This window comes from Pseudorasbora parva, chromosome 2, assembly GCF_024679245.1.
Source record: "Pseudorasbora parva isolate DD20220531a chromosome 2, ASM2467924v1, whole genome shotgun sequence".
NCBI lineage: Eukaryota > Metazoa > Chordata > Actinopteri > Cypriniformes > Gobionidae > Pseudorasbora > Pseudorasbora parva.
In genome coordinates this window covers 11,710,912-11,731,238 of record NC_090173.1, presented here as the reverse complement: position 1 = coordinate 11,731,238, position 20,327 = coordinate 11,710,912, and the positions used below count along the sequence as shown (strand labels likewise).

General features: G+C 43.2%; 1 protein-coding gene across 2 annotated transcripts; it reads right to left on the bottom strand.

Moving 5' to 3' along the window:
* Positions 1–14,387: 14,387 nt before the first annotated feature.
* On the bottom strand, positions 14,388–19,786 carry tmem100a (transmembrane protein 100a). Of its 2 annotated transcripts, none has more exons than XM_067456320.1 (2): positions 19,578–19,786; positions 14,388–14,940 (listed from the first exon to the last, which is right to left on the bottom strand). In XM_067456320.1, exon 2 carries the CDS (start codon positions 14,878–14,880, stop codon positions 14,440–14,442), a length of 441 nt encoding a protein of 146 aa, XP_067312421.1. In that variant the 5' UTR covers positions 14,881–14,940; positions 19,578–19,786; the 3' UTR covers positions 14,388–14,439. The 2 variants fall into 2 exon arrangements, with proteins under 2 accessions (XP_067312421.1, XP_067312420.1); XM_067456319.1 differs by having other exon boundaries at positions 19,595–19,771.
* Positions 19,787–20,327: the final 541 nt, after the last annotated feature.

The window sequence follows — 20,327 nt, the reverse complement described above, 5'->3', positions numbered from 1 at the left end:
CAGTTGTTAGAATGTTCTTGCTAGTTGTTAAGTGGTTGCTAGTCTTTTCTGAGTGGTTAAGTGGTTGCTAGGGTGTTTAGGGTGGTTAAGCGGTTGCTGTGGTTAAGTAGTTGCTAGGGTTTTCTGGGTTGTTGCCAAGTGGTTGCTAGTGTGGTTAAGTGGTTGATAGGGTGTTCTGCGTGATTAAGTGTTTGCTTGGGTGGTTAAATGGTTGCTAGGGTGTTCGGGTGGTTAAGTGGAGGCTACGGGTTTTCTGGCTGATTGTTAAGTGGTTGCTGTGGTGGCTTAAGTGTTTTGCGTGGTTAGGTGGTTGTTAAGCAGTTGCTAGGGTGTACATGGTGGTTAAGTGGTTGCTATGGTGTTCTGGGTGGTTGTTTAGCAGTTGTTCTGTGTTGTTAAGTCGTTGGTAGGGTGTTCTGGCTGGTCAAGTGGTTGCTAGGGTGTTCTGGGTGGTGGGTAAGTAGTTGTGAGTAGGGCTAGGTATTTACAAATGTAATAATGTTTAGTTAAACATACGAATTTGACCCAAACCAACTAAATCGTGTTGACCCAAATAAACTGGAAAATTATTAAATAACCTAAATTAAATTGTGTAAAATTTCTTTAATTAAATTGAGGGTAGTGAATTATTTTTTGAGTGTTAGATAGAAAACTTAAATGACTAAAAGTAGTAGTTGAGTACTAAATGCAAAATACTAAATGCACAAAAAATAAAACATGTATAGTTAAATTTAAATTTAAAAAACTAATACAGATAACAAAAGCTTTAACTACTAATTACTAAAACCTAAGTTAGAATAAAAACTTAATTTTTTCAAATAAAAGCTACTTCAAAATTTGAATCAATAATATAATAATAACGCTGGTCCTTTGTGTCTATTTTTATTTATCAAAAGGATTTTCCATGGCTTCCTGCACTGCAGTAAAGTCGTGAAGAGAAGAGGACCTCGTCCTCGGCGTCAAACATCTGATCTACTGTATGTGTCAGGTGTCAGCTCATCTCTTCTGTCCGTCTCTGCGCTGTGTGTTCACCCGGTCGCGAGGGACGCTGGCTATCGAATCTGACGAAGTGTGCCGTGGATGCTGCTCTGACGCAAGCAAACCATTGAGTTGTAGTGTCTGGTGTCAGGGAAACGCATAGCAACGCAAATGCTGCCTAAAAATACATCTCTAAGTCTTGCTATTTATATAAACCGCCATGTCGAAGCGAGCAGTTCAAGGCCATCACCTATAGAGGATTAATACAGCGCTGGTCGAGCCAGGGGACTACAGCTGTACTTCTTTAATGGATTGTTGTTTTGTGCTTTTAAACAAATAGAACATTGCTGTTTTCAGTTAAAAACAGAAATACAAAATCTGTGTTTTATATTTAGTGAACTACAAGTGCAAGTACAGGTCCTTCTCAACAAATTAGCATATTGTGATAAAGGTCATTATTTTCCATAATGTAATGATAAAAATTAAACTTTCATATATTTTTGATTCATTGCACTCCAACTGAAATATTTCAGGTCTTTTATTGTTTTAATACTGATGATTTTGGCATACAGCGCATGAAAACCCCAAATTCCTATCTCAAAAAATTAGCATATAATGAAAAGGTTCTCTAAACGAGCTATTAACCTAATCATCTGAATCAACTAATTAACTCTAAACACCTGCAAAAGATTCCTGAGGCTTTTAAAAACTCCCAGCCTGGTTCATTACTCAAAACCGCAATCATGGGTAAGACTGCTGACCCGACTGCTGTCCAGAAGGCCATCACTGACACCCTCAAGCGAGAGGGTAAGACACAGAAAGACATTTCTGAACGAATAGGCTGTTCCCAGAGTACTGTATCAAGACACCTCAGTGGGAAGTCTGTGGGAAGGAAAAAGTGTGGCTGCACAAACCAGAAGAGGTGACCGGACCCTGAGGAAGATTGTGGAGAAGGACCGATTCCAGACCTTGGGGGACCTGCGGAAGCAGTGGACTGAGTCTGGAGTAGAAACATCCAGAGCCACCGTGCACAGGCGTGTGCAGGAAATGGGCTACAGGTGCCGCATTCCCCAGGTCAAGACACTTTTGGACTACAGAGAAGCAGCACTGGACTGTTGCTCAGTGGTCCAAAGTACTTTTTTCGGATGAAAGCAAATTTTGCATGTCATTCAGAAATCAAGGTGCCAGAGTCTGGAGACTGAGGAGAAGGAAATGCCAAAATGCCTGAAGTCCAGTGTCAAGTACCCACAGTCAGTGATGGTCTGGGGTGCCATGTCAGCTGCTGGTGTTGGTCCACTGTGTTTTATCAAGGGCAGGGTCAATGCAGCTCGCTATCAGGAGATTTTGGAGCACTTCATGCGTCCATCTGCTGAAAAGCTTTATGGAGATGAAGATTTGGTTTTTCAGCACGACCTGGCACCTGCTCACAGTGCCAAAACCACTGGTAACTGGTTTACTGACCATGGTATTACTGTGCTCAATTGGCCTGCCAACTCTCCTGACCTGAACCCCAGAGAGAATCTGTGGGATATTGTGAAGAGAAAGTTGAGAGACGCAAGACCCAACACTCTGGATGAGCTTAAGGCCGCTATCGAAGCATCCTGGGCCTCCATAACACCTCAGCAGTGCCACAGGCTGATCGCCTCCATGCCACGCCGCACTGAAGCAGTCATTTCTGCAAAAGGATTCCCCACCAAGTATTGAGTGGATAACTGAACATAATTATTTGAAGGTTGACTTTTTTTGTATTAAAAACACTTTTCTTTTATTGGTCGGATGATATATGCAATTTTTTTTAGATTTTTAGATTTTTTTAGAATTTTTTGAGGGTTTTCATGAGCTGTATGCCAAAATCATCAGTATTAAAACAATAAAAGACCTGAAATATTTCAGTTGGTGTGCAATGAATCTAAAATATATGAAAGTTTAATTTCTATCATTACATTATGGAAAATAATGAACTTTATCACAATATGCTAATTTTTTTAGAAGGACCTGTATTTGTTTTTAATTTTGCATTTTGCTAAATCTGCTAAATCATTGTGTGCCGTTGCTAGGGTATTGCTATGTGGTTGTTAGGGTGTTCAGGGTAGTTGCCAGGGTATTGCTTTATTGTTTCTAAAGTGATTTGAGTGGTTGTGAGTGTTAATATGGGGTTGCTAGGGTGTTCAGGGTAGTTGCCAGGGTGTTGCTATGTTCACTGTTTCTAAAGCGATTTGAGTGGTTTGAGTTTTTCTATGTGGCTGCTAGAGGTTTCAGGGTAGTTGCCAGGGCGTTGCTATGTTCACTGTTTCTAAAGTGATTTGAGTGGTTGTAAGAGTGTTGTTATGGGGTTGCTAGAGATTTCAGGGTAGTTGCCAGGGTGTTGCTATGTTCCTTGTTTCTAAAGTGATTTGAGTGGTTGTAAGAGTGTTGTTATGTGGTTACTAGGGGTTTCAGGGTAGTTGCCAGGGCGTTGCTATGTTCACTGTTTCTAAAGTGATTTGAGTGGTTGTGAGAGTGTTGTTATGGGGTTGTGTAACGGATTCACAGAGGCAGGATTCAATTGCAAGTAACTCAGTTTAATCTGACAGATAGTGTCACCGAAGTCAAAACTCAGAACACTGAAGAAGTCCGGGTAAGACAGAGCAGTGAGAGAGGCTCTGTTGGCGACACGGGCAGGCTGTGAGCAGCTGTGACTCGGGAGATCGGTAGAGGTAATCCGGGAAGGGATCCAGCGTTTCACGGAAGGGGGAAACGACAACCAACACGGAGACACAAGGGGAAACATCCAACAACGCTCTGACAAAGACAAGAGAGAAACAGAGAGACTAAATAGGGTGAAGGTGATGAGTTGCAGCTGGTGCAGGTGATCAGCCACAGGTGCGTGATGAGCCAATCCCAGGCTCCGCCCTCACCTACATTCAACACGCACCCAAGAGTGAGACAGGGAATCCATGAACCGTGACAGTACCCCTCCCCCTAGGAGCGTCCCCTGACGCTCCCAGCCGACCTTACCTGTTGATTGTAATCATCAATAAGGGAGTGATCCAGAATGTCCCTAGCAGGAACCCAACTTCTCTCCTCCGGACCGTAACCTTCCCAGTCCACCAAGTACTGGAAACCGCGTCCCCTCCGTCTAGAATCCAGAATGCGATTAACCGAATAAGTTGGTTCCCCATCTGCGAGTCGCGGCGGTGGGGGAACCGGGACTGGCGGATTAAGGTGGGAGTGAAAAACAGGTTTGATTTTGGATACATGGAAGGCGGGATGAATCCTCCTGTACGCCGGAGGGAGTTTGAGGCGGACTGTCACCGGACTAATGATCTTGGTGACAGTGAACGGGCCGATAAATTTGGGAGCAAGTTTATTAGATACGGAGCGGAGAGGAATGTTCTTGGTAGAAAGCCACACTTTTTGACCGACGACGTAAACGGGAGGCTTAGACCGGTGGCGATCGGCTTTAGCCTTGGTGCGCGCTCCCACCTGGAGCAGAGTCTCACGGGCTCTGGTCCATGTGCGATGACACCTCTGGATAAAGGCGTGAACAGAGGGGACCGCGACCTCGGAATCCAGACTAGGAAAAATGGGTGGCTGGTAACCTACACTACACTCAAATGGTGAAAGGCCCGTAGATGACACTGGCAACGAGTTATGAGCGTACTCAACCATAGAGAGTTGCTGGCTCCAGGATGAAGGATTCTTGGATACCAAACATCGCAACACTCTTTCCAGATCCTGATTGGCTCTCTCGGTCTGACCGTTGCTTTGGGGGTGATAACCCGAAGACAGACTAACTGTGGCTCCTAGTAATTTACAAAACTCCTGCCAAAATTTGGACACAAATTGGGAACCTCTGTCGGAGACCACGTCCATCGGGAGGCCATGTAACCGAAAGACGTGGTCTACTACAGATACCGCTGTCTCCTTGGCTGAGGGTAATTTGGGCAAGGGAATGAAATGTGCTGCCTTCGAGAATCGGTCCACGACGGTCAAAACGACCGTCTTGCCCTGGGAGGGCGGGAGGGCGGTAACAAAATCTAGAGCGATGTGGGACCAGGGTCTCGAAGGAACAGACCACGGCTGAAGTAACCCATGGGGAGGTTGGTTAGATGTCTTACCAACCGCACAGACCGAGCAAGCCAAAACAAAACTGCGAATGTCGCGAGCCATAAGTGGCCACCAAAATCGTTGCTTTATTAAACTGCAAGTGCGGTTTACCCCTGGATGACAAGCAATGTTGGAGCAGTGACCCCATTTTAGGACCTCGGATCTTAACCCCTCCGGAACGAACAAACAACTCGGTGGGCCGCCGGGCGGGGGCGTTACCCCTTCTAAGGCCACTTTGACCTTCGATTCGATCTCCCATGTGAGTGTAGAGATAACTATCTTCTCTGGCAAAATACACTCGGGAGTAACCGGGCGTTCGGAAGCATCAAAAATACGAGATAAAGAGTCGGGTTTGATGTTTTTAGACCCGGGGCGGTACGAGAGAACAAAGTCAAAACGTCCGAAAAAAAAGTGCCCACCGAGCCTGCCTGGAGTTGAGTCTTTTAGCAGATCTAATATATTCAAGGTTCTTATGATCAGTCCATACAATAAAAGGTACCCCCGACCCTTCAAGCCAATGACGCCACTCCTCCAACGCTAACTTGACGGCCAACAACTCTCTGTTACCAATGTCATAATTGCGTTCGGCAGGAGAAAGACGATGGGAGAAAAACGCGCACGGGTGCATCTTGTCATCTGAGGGAGAGCGCTGTGAAAGAACCGCTCCTACCCCCACCTCTGACGCGTCGACCTCTACCACGAACTGACGTGTGGAATCAGGGGCGACTAAGATGGGAGCCGAAACAAAGCGGCCTTTGAGTTTGGCGAATACAGCCTCGGCTGTATCGGACCACCTGAACGTCGTTCGGGGAGAGGTCAAGGCAGTCAGAGGTGCGGCTAGTTGGCTGAAATTGCGAATAAAACGCCGATAGAAATTGGCGAACCCCAGAAACCTCTGTAGGGCCTTACGGGAATCTGGACTTGGCCAATCCATCACAGCCTTAACCTTGTCGGGATCCATGCGCATTCCCTCCGATGACACGATGTACCCTAAAAAAGGAACAGACTGTGCATGAAAAGCGCATTTCTCCGCCTTGACAAAAAGCCCATTCTCTAGCAACCTCTGAAGCACTCGTCTGACGTGTCGAACATGTTCCTGGAGAGACGAAGAAAAAATCAAAATGTCATCCAGGTAGACATATATGAATTGGTCGACCATGTCTCTCAACACATCATTGACGAGTGCCTGGAAAACCGCTGGGGAGTTGGAAAGGCCGAAAGGCATGACCAAATATTCAAAATGCCCCCTGGGGGTGTTAAATGCGGTTTTCCATTCATCCCCCTCCCTGATGCGAACCAAATGATAAGCGTTACGTAAGTCCAACTTCGTGAAGACGGATGCTCCCTGTAACCTCTCGAAAGCTGAAGACATCAACGGCAAAGGATAGGTATTCTTTACCGTGATGTTATTCAGCCCTCGGTAATCAATGCAAGGTCGCAGAGAACCATCCTTCTTCCCCACGAAGAAGAACCCCGCCCCCGCTGGAGAAGAGGAAGGGCGGATGAATTTGGAGGCTAGAGAATCAGAAATATATTTCTCCATGGCCTCCCTCTCTGGAATAGAAAGAGAGTATAGTTTGCCCTTAGGCGGAGACTTACCTGGGAGTAAATCTATAGCACAGTCATAGGGACGATGCGGAGGAAGAGAAGCAGCTCGGGACTTACTGAACACTTCCTTCAGGTCGAGGTACTCCGGAGGCACGTTAGACAGATTCACCGTCTCACTCTGAAAAACAGAACGAGACACAGACGAACAAGCAGACACCAAACAAGACTCATAACACTTATCACTCCAGGCAGACACAGAGTTTTGTCCCCAGTCAACCCTTGGGTTATGTAACTCCAGCCAAGGGTGACCGAGGACAATGGGAGCCAAAGGGGAGTCCAGGATAAAAAATGAAATGAGTTCAGTGTGGTTGCCAGATGTGATCAGTGTAAGTGGTTCAGTGGTGAATGAAATGTCAGGGAGAACTTGTCCGTTGAGTGCGTTGACAGAGATGGTGTTCTTAAGTGCAATGGTGGGTATTTTGAGTTTGTGTGCAAGGGCAGAGTCAAGAAAGTTACCCTCCGCTCCCGAGTCGAGGAGTGCTGGGCTGGAAAATTCCTGGGCTGCCCACAGCAATCTCACCGGAAGGAGAGTGGAGGATGAGGTCTTTTCCACGGAGATCCCGCCCGATAGTAGCCTTCTCCTTATCGCCGGGCGTGGTCCTCTTACCGGGCAGGAGTCTAGCAGGTGTCCGGTCCCGCTGCAGTAGAGGCAAAGACCACGGGATCTCCGTCTCGCTCTCTCCTCCCGGGAGAGCCGAGCTTGACCCACCTGCATGGGCTCCGGGTCGAAGGTGTAGCTGACCGCATCCGCAGCGTTGGCCTGAGGGCATTCGACACTCTTGTGCTGAAACTCCATCCTGGATCTCAGCCGACTCAGACGAGCGTCCACCCTCAACGCAAGTTCGATCAGTCCGTCAATCTTCTCCGGAAGGTCGATCATGAAAATCTCTTTCTGGATGCGGTCAGCCAGCCCATGCAGGAACATGTCCCACTGTGCCTCCTCGTTCCACTTGCACTCGGCGGCCAGGGTGCGGAACTCGATGGAATAATCCGAGACCGAGCGGTTACCTTGGCGGAGCTCTGCGAGTTGACGTGCCGCTTCTCTTCCGGTTACCGCTCGGTCAAACACCCTTCTCATCTCCGCCGCCAGCGTCTGGAACGAGGAGCTGCAAGGATGTTGATTTTCCCACACCGCCGTTCCCCAAAGTGCGGCTCGTCCGGAGAGCAGGGTGAGGACGAATGCCACCTTAGATCTTTCCGTGTTGAAAGTCTGCGGTTGAAGAGCGAAAAACAAGGAACACTTGGTAAGGAAGGCTCTGCAATAATTGCTCTCACCGGCATAACTCTCAGGGGTAGGCAGACGTGGTTCCGGTTGCCGCGATGCGGATGGTGTGTGGGGGATCGGCGGTGGGTCGGGCACAGTGGGACCGACGAGTTGTTGCATCTGTTGGGTCAGCTTGGCCACCCGTGCCACCAAGGTGTGTACTGCCTGTCCTGTGGCAGTTAAGTTCGCCTCCTGCTGGTCCAGTCTCTCGTTGCTGCTGGTCAGTAGGGCGTTGATACTCGCTGAATCCATAGTGGGTCAGAGCGTTCTGTAACGGATTCACAGAGGCAGGATTCAATTGCAAGTAACTCAGTTTAATCTGACAGATAGTGTCACCGAAGTCAAAACTCAGAACACTGAAGAAGTCCGGGTAAGACAGAGCAGTGAGAGAGGCTCTGTTGGCGACACGGGCAGGCTGTGAGCAGCTGTGACTCGGGAGATCGGTAGAGGTAATCCGGGAAGGGATCCAGCGTTTCACGGAAGGGGGAAACGACAACCAACACGGAGACACAAGGGGAAACATCCAACAACGCTCTGACAAAGACAAGAGAGAAACAGAGAGACTAAATAGGGTGAAGGTGATGAGTTGCAGCTGGTGCAGGTGATCAGCCACAGGTGCGTGATGAGCCAATCCCAGGCTCCGCCCTCACCTACATTCAACACGCACCCAAGAGTGAGACAGGGAATCCATGAACCGTGACAGGTTGCTAGGGTGTTTAGGGTAGTTGCCAGGGCATTGCTATATTCACTGTTTCTAAAGTGTATTGAGTGGTTTGAGTTTTTCTATGTGGCTGCTAGAGGTTTCAGGGTAGTTGCCATGGTGTTGCTATGCTCACTGTTTCTAAAGTGATTTGAGTGGTTGTAAGAGTGTTGTTATGGGGTTGCTATGGGTTTCAGGGTAGTTGCCAGGGTGTTGCTATGTTCCTTGTTTCTAAAGTGATTTGAGTGGTTGTAAGAGTGTTGTTATGTGGTTACTAGGGGTTTCAGGGTAGTTGCTAGGGCGTTGCTATGTTCACTGTTTCTTAAGTGATTTGAGTGGTTGTAAGAGTGTTGTTATGTGGTTACTAGGGGTTTCAGGGTAGTTGCTAGGGCGTTGCTATGTTCACTGTTTCTTAAGTGATTTGAGTGGTTGTGAGAGTGTTTTTATGGGGTTGCTAGGGTGTTTAGGGTAGTTGCCAGGGCATTGCTATATTCACTGTTTCTAAAGTGATTTGAGTGGTTTGAGTTTTTCTATGTGGCTGCTAGAGGTTTCAGGGTAGTTGCCATGGTGTTGCTATGCTCACTGTTTCTAAAGTGATTTGAGTGGTTGTAAGAGTGTTGTTATGGGGTTGCTATGGGTTTCAGGGTAGTAGCCAGGGTGTTGCTATGTTCCTTGTTTCTAAAGTGATTTGAGTGGTTGTAAGAGTGTTGTTATGTGGTTACTAGGGGTTTCAGGGTAGTTGCCATGGTGTTGCTATGCTCACTGTTTCTAAAGTGATTTGAGTGGTTGTAAGAGTGTTGTTATGGGGTTGCTATGGGTTTCAGGGTAGTTGCCAGGGTGTTGCTATGTTCCTTGTTTCTAAAGTGATTTGAGTGGTTGTAAGAGTGTTGTTATGGGGTTGCTAGGGGTTTCAGGGTAGTTGCCAGGGTTTTGCTTTATTGTTTCTAAAGCAATTTGAGTGTTTTTAAGTGTTGCTATGGGATTGCTAGAGGTTTCAGGGTAGTTGCCAGGGCATTGCTATGTTCACTGTTTCTAAAGTGATTTGAGTGGTTGTAAGAGTGTTGTTATGGGGTTACTAGGGGTTTCAGCGTAGTTGCCAGGGCGTTGGTTTATTGTTTCTTAAGTGATTTGAGTGGTTGTGAGAGTGTTATTATGGGGTTGCTAGGGTGTTCAGGGTAGTTGCCATGGCATTGCTATGTTCACTGTTTTTAAAGTGATTTGAGTGGTTGTAAGAGTGTTGTTATGGGGTTGCTATGGGGTTAAGGTCTGTTGCTAGGGTGTTGCTGTACTGTTTCTAAAGTGATTTGAGTGGTTTTAAGAATGTGTTGCTAAGCAGTTGCTGGGATGTTCAGGGTAGTTGTCAAGAGTGTTGATTTATTGTTTCAAAAGTGATTTGAACCAGACAATCTAACTCAATCTTGGGTCATTAAAAATAAATCAATCTGCCTACATGTGTAGTGACGTCTGGATCATCCACACGTCATCCACAAGCACACAATACGCAGTGCAGTCATGGAGCTCCACAGAACACATTGTAAAAGAAAGAAACATTTCCTTCCATTCATTATTGAAAGTTTTAGTCACACGAGAAAGACCTGACCCAAAGCGCACTTTAACTGAGACTTCAAACAAACAGCATGAGTGACTGGGGAAATAATTAAAGCCAGTCTGCTCTAAAAGAGCCGCAGACATGAGACGACTCAGCCAGAGTTTAAAGTCATAACCGTTTGTTTTATAATTCAGCTTTTAAAATGGATAGTGTCATGGTCTGTTAAACATACAACCATGACACATTCAACTTTATTGCAACAGATGCTATGAGGTTTACAGTTTGGAAATGAATGAACTGTATTAGATGGCAGAATTGTATATTTAGGTGATTTTTTTAAAATGATAGCTCAAGATAAAATATTCTGTTTTCACAGAAGTTTATTAAAAATAGTTCTGTTAACAGCTTAGAGATATAACATTTCCAAAGACACAGTGGACAATCATAAAATAATCTGAAACTGAATTGTTATTAAGACACATTCTTTTCATTCTCCCACCAAACATAAGCACCTGAAATCAATAAATCACAATTTGCATTTCATTAAAATGATCAAAAGTGCTCAAATACACACAAAAAATTCACATAATACTGTCATCTTAAATGCGGTTATGTCTTTTTAAGTTACTTCACATACAGCTCAAGTCAGAGCATGTCATTTGTCTGTCCTCATAGTCTGAAGTATAAGAATATAAACAAAATAAATTCAATAAAAGAAAATAATAGCATCTGGTTTTCCAGCCCATTGTTGTGTGTATATATATATATATCATAATACTAGTGAAATAAGTACCGTACCCATATAAAGTAGCTGGGTGTCAGAAAGAAGCTCTCAATGAAGCTTCATTTCCTCGTTTTCCTCCCTTTCCTTTTTGTCTCAAAGTGCGTCTTTCCATTAATCCGACCGGACAAAAAGCAGCCGTGGATTAATACGGCACTTCCCGTCTCTGGGTTTGCACAGCGGTTACTGGTCTTAATTTTGATGCTTTCGCCTTGGCTCGCGTCCCAGATAACCGAACAGTCGTGCCTGACAGGCAAAAGAGACAGAGGAGAAAACAAAAAGAAAGAAAGCGCTTGTGAACCACTTTAAGGGTTGGCTAGCGCTGCGGTCCATCGGAAGCTGTGAGGTCGTTAAAACGAGTGTGACCCGTGTCCCACACTGCAAAAAATATATATTTTTTAATTTGTATTTTTGTTTTGTTTTCCAGTACAAATATCTAAACAGTTCTTAAATCAAAATATGTTTACTTGAAAAGCAAAATGGCCTATTATCCCCCCTTTTGGGCTCTGCTAAAACAGGTTATGCTTGATTTTCCTCATTGTTTGACATTGATCTCCTTTCTTCCCTGGTTTCCATTGCAGATTTGTGAAAAACTTAAGCGATATTTTCTAAATGTCGATTAAAAGCCATTGTAAAATTACATTTTCCATTAACCGATGTTATGCAACTAAAACGCAATGCGATAATTTGCTCGAAAAATCATGGCACTAAATATTGGTAGGTTTACAAATAATCTCAGCCTCCGCACTAGCCATTATTTTAATCTTAAGAGACGTAGGCGTGTTATCCAAGCATTAATGGCAATAAAAGCCCCTTATACTTGGGAGCGGCCACGTTTCTGGGTGTTTCTCCCTCATATCTGCTTCAAAGTCTTGATAAATTGTGGCATTTCTTTGTTGTGCAGAATCCAGTATTCCCATAATCATTTTGTCTTTTATGAGTTTAATGAAGGACTGTCTCGTTTTCTGTCCAAACATACAGCACAGTCTACGCCAGGTGACCTGCATTGCAGTTTTGAGAAATAATATATTTCGAATTGCCTGAAAAAAGACCTCATGTAAACGTGCATTGTTTTTGTTTGTTTTTCAATATGGGAGTTTTTGCAAAACTCAGTTTCAATTTGTTCAATTAAAAGCGTAATGGAAACGCAACTAGCTACGCTTTATTTCCTGTCTTTATGAAGCCCCTCCTTCTGAAAAGCACATTGTGCTCTGATTGGTCGGCTGGACCAGTGTGTTGTGATTGGTCAACGACTTCGAGCACGTTTGGGAAATGTCCAGCCCCTTTCCGTAACCGGAGGTCTAAACCAAGCCGCATCCTCCCCCAATTTCTGTTGAAGCCAATACGAAAGTAATTTAAACTGTAGTTCATCGACTGGCCACTAGAGACAGACTCCAGAAGGAGCAGAATCTCATTGAGCCTCATGTTAAAATGCCCAACTTTACAGCAGAAAAAAACATGTTTACAGTCTGGGACAAATTGTGGTTTTGGTCTATACGGCTAATTTTGCCCTTCATGACAACTGTGAGGGGAGTGAATGTTTTTCTAACTCATTTGTTTAAATTATATAAAGCCTTAAAGTTCTGCATAATTAAGGGTGTGGCCACTTTGATTGACAGGTGGATTGCAGTATGTCTGCTGTCTGTTAGTCATTGTGTCACCTAAGCTCCGCCCACGTCCTGCCACGTCATATTTTTTTTTATAGTGTATGGTTTCAACACAATGCAAACTAACTCAACCAGGCCCGCTCCTTTACTTTGCATGTATATGAATTATTTAAATTATAATGTGACGTGTTCGTTACTCAAGACTACAATTAAGCCGTTTCAGGGAGTTCAGAAACCGAGCGCATTGATATAGAGAATAACTCTCTTTGGAGTGACTTTGTGCCTTTTAAATTTGCAGACCTTTTTCATTAGCAAACGGTAACATTACACACTAATGTAAGTTAAAAACATAATAGGCCCTCTTTAAGATATTAAAGGGCCTGAATTACTAAACAGGGCAAATTGGCGTGAGAGCGCAATCCCATAAAAAGTGCAGATGGGAGTGGAAAGTTCTGAGGGTTAAAAGAGGGTTAGTGCAAGCTGTTAGTAAACCTGACCCACTGACTTTTTTTTCTTGTTTTAAGCCTACACTCACTCACATTTTGATACATTTTTCAAAAAGCAAGACTTAAGCAACATAGTTCACCCAAAAATGAAAATTCTGTCATATTTGGAGCAAGGCCATAACCATCGCTTGAACATTTGGGGGAATTTTTTTTTTTTTTTTCATTTTTATAAGGCATAAAGAAACAGAACAGTGAACACAATTCTAGGTCTAATTCTAGTTGGGAAATAATCCTTTTGGGACTATTTGTAAACAATATTTGCATTAATTTGTGTCTCATATATTATTAGTCCCGAGATTCTTCGCATTAGTGAATAAATAAATAGATCGGCTGTTGATGTTTGAAATCCTCAGTGTTCTGGTGGTAGAACTTTCGTAAACTGTGTCAAAGGTTCCGGTTTCTAAACCGCTTTCTCTCTCTCTTTTTTTTCTTTTCATTAAAGGGTTACTTCAGCGATTAGCATATTGGTTTGTATCAGTAGAAACCCTGGAGTATAATCAAATTAGATATATATCAAGCTAATTAGATATATAATATATAATTATATTATATAATTAGAATAATTTCTAATTATGTTGGTTGACTTGTCCCCCTCAATGTCTATGATGGTTATGGCCCTGTTTGGAAGAATGTTTGTAACCAAGCAGATCTTGCCCCCCATTGACTTCCAGAGTAGAAAACAAAATACTACGGTAGTCAATAGATGGGAAAGATCTGTTTGATTACCCATATTCTTCTAAATAGCTTCCTTTGTCTCCAGCAAAGGATGATGACAGAATTGTATCTTTTAAAGGGTTAGTTAACAAAACTATCCTCGTGTCTTCATCAATGATTGTAGAGCCGCTGTAGTGAGATGGGCCGTCTTTAGTGCCTTTATGGGTCTTGAGAGAGGAAATGACATTGGTGTCAATGAAGGCCTTTCTGAGCCGTCGGATTTCAACACTAATATCTTCATCTGTGTCTGAAGATGAACGGAGGTCTGACGGGTGTCCAACCACATGAGGGGGAGGAATTAATGACAGAATTTACATTTTTGGGTGAACTAACCCTTTAATATATCAAGTCATTTTGCTTCTCAAGTAAATCCACCTTGATCTAAGGAATGGAAAACAAGACAAAAATCTGTTTTTTTCCCACAGTGCAGCTGTGTCTCGACATCTGGACGCATGCAGCTGCAAGTCTGTCTCGATTTAAATTCTCTGAACGCTCATTCTGAGACTCATTTGTGAAAATCCCGTCATTCGCTTTTCTCCGAGAGTTGGTCTGAACTGGGGCAAAACATCTGGACGTTGTTCCCAATCCCAAAATGTGAGATGCTTTGTCTGGAGTGGTTCTGGAGTCTGTGTTTGCGTTTGAATCAGGCGAAGATGCTCCTCTGATGGGCCATCAGGGCTGTCTGACTCTCTCTTCTTCTTTCTTTCTTTCTCTCCATCCGCACCTTCCAGCAGACGGCGCTGAGCGCGAGCAGCACCAGCCCGGCCGAGAGCAGCACCAGCCCGAAATAGGATATAGTGGAGCCGTGAGAGTTGAAGCTGTAAGCGACGGCGGTCACCACGATCCCGGCGATCAGAACCACCACGCCGAACGGGACGGTGCAACGGTAGCAGGACAGCTCGGCTCCGCCCGTGGCCGCCGTTAGCTGCACCTCGTTGACCAGAGGAATGGTGACGGCCGCCGCCGGCTCGTTGTTGTTGGTTTTCTCTGCCAGGATTCTCTCCGGAGCTCCAGGGATAGTCATGCCGTCTTTCAGGAGCTCGGTGGGCATCGCAGGGTCAAGGGTCAGCGTGTTTTGAGGCATCAGCCGCAGTCTGAGCCGTCGCTACACTCAATTTACTCCGTCTCCTCACCGTTTCCACACCTGTGGGAAAAGCAAAGCAAGGCAAGTTCATTTACATTGTTTACATAAACAGTCATGAGAAAATGGGTTTTAAAGCTCCCATGGCATTGATTGTTTTATTATTTTATAATGTTTCCTGGGGTGTCCTTATATTGTTAGTATGGTTTTTACATCAAAAAATGTAATTTAGAAATAAAAGGCATTTGTTCTATCCTGATATTAGCCCTCTGGCTTGAATGCTCTGTTTCAAGGTGCGTGTCGGCTTTGAGTCCACATTGCTTTTAATCTTCTACCGTATGGGAGAGAAATGTAGCCGCTCGTTGATCTGCCATGTGTGGGTCTTTAATGCAGAGACTCTCCTCATGTGTTTGCAGTTTAAATATAATGATGCTTTTAAAAGTTAACGGCCAAACTTACAAAAGTCCTCAATGCTGCAGCAGGTGAAATATAATGTGGACAACTCTGAATAAATATATTTTCGTCAGGATAAATTAGGGCTGGGCGATATGGCCCAAAAAAAATATCACGATATAATTTTCCATATCAGTTGATATCTATAAATATCACGATAAATGTCAAATCTTTATTTCTTCAAAATTTAAAGGCATATTTTCGCTCCTGAGTGAAATATGTAGAAAACAGATAGTTAACTGTGGTTTTAAACTATCCTTTATTGTCAAAACATGACAAACACTTCCCAAACAGGTGAACAATTTATTCAAACTGAGGTAAATTTATTTATTAAAATCTTAATTGTGGTCAGCATTTTTTTTTACTCTACACTGTATAATATCATTCCTTATTGTGTAAGTAAAACACTAAAAACACAAACGGGCAAAAAAAAAAAAGGTCCACTGTGCATCTCTCTCTCTCTCTCTCTCTCTCTCTCTCTCTCTCTCTCTCTCTCACCGACACACACACACACACACACACACACACAAACAGGCACACGCGCGCGCCGACAGTGGGCTGGTCGCGAGAGGAGGGAGAGAGCAAAGTTCAGTATTTCGGATCTCCAGTAAGGGCTGTCTAGTCTATTTTATTCATTTTATACATCGGATGAAATTATTTCTCTTTTGATACATGCAATGCTGAGTCATTAATACATCACCAAAGACAAACAATTATGATAGCGATCATGTACAAGTCCGATGTTTTAGTGATTATAGTTTGGTAGCGTTAGCTTGTTGTAAGTCACCCACCGCAACTAACAAGGTAATAAGCCTGTGTGTGAATGTAGTTAATGTAGATTTACCTCTGTGTTGGGCTTAATGTTATATGGAAGAACTTAGAAGAAGCACGATAATTTAATAATTAAATTCCGTGTGGTGAACGTGAACCTATGATAAGCATGCAGTCCACGTAACGTTACATTGCCAAAATATCTCCAAACCACTGAAGTTGAGCGAACTAACTTGTCAATGATATCTGTGTCCTCCGAGCTGGTCGTGGGCTCTGAGTTTTCTTCACTATCTCTCATTTTTATTGCTCCACTTCACTCCGATCCTCCAAGCCTGTCAGTCACTGAATGTAAACAACAGCGCGTGCAGCACCCAGAAGCCCGGTCTGTAATGCGCATGCGCAGCATTACGCGTAGCGCGAAAGCCTTATATCGAGAATTTATCGAACTGTTGTTATCGTTTTATCGAGGAAAATTATATCGTGATAATTATCGTTATCGTTTTATCGCCCAGCCCTAGGATAAATACTGATAATTGATCATTCAAACCTTTATCTAAACCTCTCTACTTAACCGTTGGACTCGCACATCCGTCTTGTTTGTAGTTTTTTAACGCTTTTTATCCGCGTTTGTAGTTCTAATCAAATCCTCGTCCAACTCGCAATGGGTTGTGGGCAATATCAGCCGTTAGAGTGAGTGTCGATCCGGAAATATTAGACCATCCGGATATTAGACCATCCGACTCCTCGACTCCATTAACTTTACATCAAAACAGGGTTATAAATCAGAAAAAAGGCTGTTTTTACATATTTAAATTATTTCCACCTGACACAAGGTCCTAAAATCCTCATCTTAAAACCGCACACTTTTAGCGTGGCCTTCCAAATTTGTCCAATTTAGCGATGACTTTAGTGGCTATCAATGTTTCTGTATCTATTGCCAAAACATAATTTTACATAGGAAAAGTCACAAAAAAAGATGTGATTGTCGAGTGATGGCGCTAAACGCACATGATCATTGCCTTAAAAGGTGAGTTAAAGATGCTATACATAAAATAATTATGCGTTTCTTCTTGATGTCAGAATTTGTATGATTTATGGTTAGTTTAATGACGTTAAGCATGGGAAACCGAATCTATATTCATTGTAATAATATATACCATCAATTAAAATAAAGCTAGCATGGAGGAAGCCTATAATTACAAACTAAAGTCGCTGTGATTGTTTTCTATTTCTAAAGTAAGCACTCAAATAAACGTGTGTGACAAAGTTTCTGCGACCAGCTCTCTGACGCGGTGTATTATGTCAGTGTATTACCTCGCGGCTCGCTTCATTTAATTCATCTGCCATGCACTTTAGATGACAAATTCAGTAAACAATCAGTAAACGAGCCATTTCGGACACAGCAACAGAGTCGACACCGAGAGTCGATTCCTGTACTGGAGTCGACCCCAACTCTGGGGCTATTCAGAGTCGATCTAATCTTTTGGAGTCGGCTCCCTATCACTAGATTTGGGCCATACTAATTCGAGTTAGATTTAGTATGGATAGTATGTGAATTGGGGATAGTATTTGAATTGGGGATAGTATGTGAATTGGGGATAGTATGTGAATTGGGGATAGTATGTGAATTGGGGATAGTATGTGAATTGGGGATAGTATTTGAATTGGGGATAGTATGTGAATTGGGGATAGTATGTGAATTGGGGATAGTATGTGAATTGGGGATAGTATTTGAATTGGGGATAGTATGTGAATTGGGGATAGTATGTGAATTGGGGATAGTATGTGAATTGGGGATAGTATTTGAATTGGGGATAGTATGTGAATTGGGGATAGTATTTGAATTGGGGATAGTATGTGAATTGGGGATAGTATGTGAATTGGGGATAGTATGTGAATTGGGGATAGTATTTGAATTGGGGATAGTATGTGAATTGGGGATAGTATTTGAATTGGGGATAGTATGTGAATTGGGGATAGTATGTGAATTGGGGATAGTATGTGAATTGGGGATAGTATGTGAATTGGGGATAGTATGTGAATTGGGGATAGTATGTGAATTGGGAGGCAGGGTGACTGTAGTCTTCGTCTCACTGTATGCAATGAATATATGTACCGTTACACCTCTATGTGTGGTTTCTAAAGTGTTCTGGGTGGTTTGCATTGCTTTGCCATCGCTGTGGTGTTGTAGGGTGTTTTTGTTGTTTGGTTGCTAATGGTGTGTTTGTTTATATGATCAGAACGAGTTACGCACTTAAGTGCAATACTTAATGATCTAAACAAAGCCGCAATAGTGATGGCAGAGCGAGTAAACACACATACGAGCGCAGGGCAGGTCTGTTAAGAGTTGTTTTGGTTTTCAAGCGGGAAGAGCCCTCCAGATCCACTTTCTGACCGCAGACCCAGGCTGACCGCCGTCTGAATGACGCAAAGAGAGCTGCCACATTCCCTGGAGAGCTCACCATATGACATTACAAACCGGCCCATGAAACACGAGCGCCGTATAAATTAACAGTCATTCCTCAAGGGGCTTTTTCTTAGGAGGGTCAGCAGAACTGCCAAACGCCCGTGACACTTCTCTCTGAACGTTACACATTACAGCTGCAACGTTTAGCCTGGATTTTAACCCTCATGTGCTGTTCCGATTCACCTCAACAGTTCTCCGTTTGCAGTATCTTTACAATCACTATAAACTGACGGATATTGTTGCGCTCTTAGTCTTTAGCTTTACCTTAAACTAAGCATGCGCTTTTTTTGTCAGAAAAGTGTCTGTTATCGAGGATGGTAATGTTGTTTCTTTATGGTTTATTTAAGGTTTAACAACGCAGAACCCAAAGCCCTGAAATGTGTCAAACATAACACATACCCAGAAACAGCCATTATGTACCTAGTTTAAAACAAGCTAAAAAGTGAGTACAATCAAATAATATAGCAAAAACACAATACATTAAAGTGGCAGACCCTAAAAACTGAAAACTGCATTTGCATATAATTTTATAGCCCGTACAAAACCAAGGTAATATTATTTTCATACAGATCTGTGAGAGATCTCGTTCTGAAATCTTGTTTAGAAGTTGTAATAAAAATAGATATGGTCATAAAATATTGTATGTTTTTGAGGGGGTTTAAATAAGTGAATTTGTGCTCTAAATATGGCATATACAGAATATGTGTTGCATTATATTCATAGTGAATTAAAATGGTATTATTTATATGATAAAACTTTTGTTTTGGCCACTTACAATAACAGATCATCTTTATATTTCAATTCCATTCAAACTATTTTTGTTGTGTTTTTGAGAAACAGACCGTATTTTTACTAGCTATTCATCAGAAAATGCATGCATGAAGGCAGCAGAAACATGTACTAATGTCACATGCAACACTCCCACAGATTATATTTTACTGTTACACACTTGAATCATGAATGTGAAATAATGTTTTTGGTGCATGCATGAAGGTAATCTGAGACAGACCGGGTCAAGTCATTCACCTCACACGTGTTTTCCATCCTGCCCTCCGAAGATCCTGTTCAGTAAAGCGAAGGCGTTAAAGTCCCGTAATACTCCAAACACAGGCTGCTTCTGAAGATCTCTTCCTCCTGAAGCGTGTGTGAGACTGACTGTGTGTGTGTGTGTGTGTGTGCAGGTCTCATTCACTAGATGTGCGTCTGAGTTCCTCCTCCTCCATGTGAACTAACGCTGCTTCAGTCTGAACACACGGGGAGGGGCGTAAGCTGTAAACTTTGTACAGCATGTCATCTGACTGAATGATATGTGCTGAGGGTTTGCAGTGATGGTCACGGTCATTGAGAGGAACTATATCACTTTGGCTGTGTAATAAGTTCTGGTTAAAGCTTTAAAAATGTGTAAATATCAAACAAAGGTAATGATCATGGCATAGTAAAACATGGCAACATTAAAGGGCAAACAAATTATGCCTTTTTACAAAGTTTTGATTTTGGAAACAATTTTCATGCAACACATATTTTTTTTTACATATTCTCCATTGTTGCAGCTCATCTATTCCCAGTCTGTCAGTAACGCGCCGTTTAGTTCGTGCCTCTATGAAGCCCCTCCTCCTGAAAAGCGCAGTGCGCTCTGATTCGTCGGCTGGCTGAGTGTGCTGTGATTGGCCAACCACTTCGACGTGTTCCGGAAATGTTTTGCCCCTTATAACGATTACCATTACCTTATAACCATTGGCAAATTTCAACTATCGGCAAC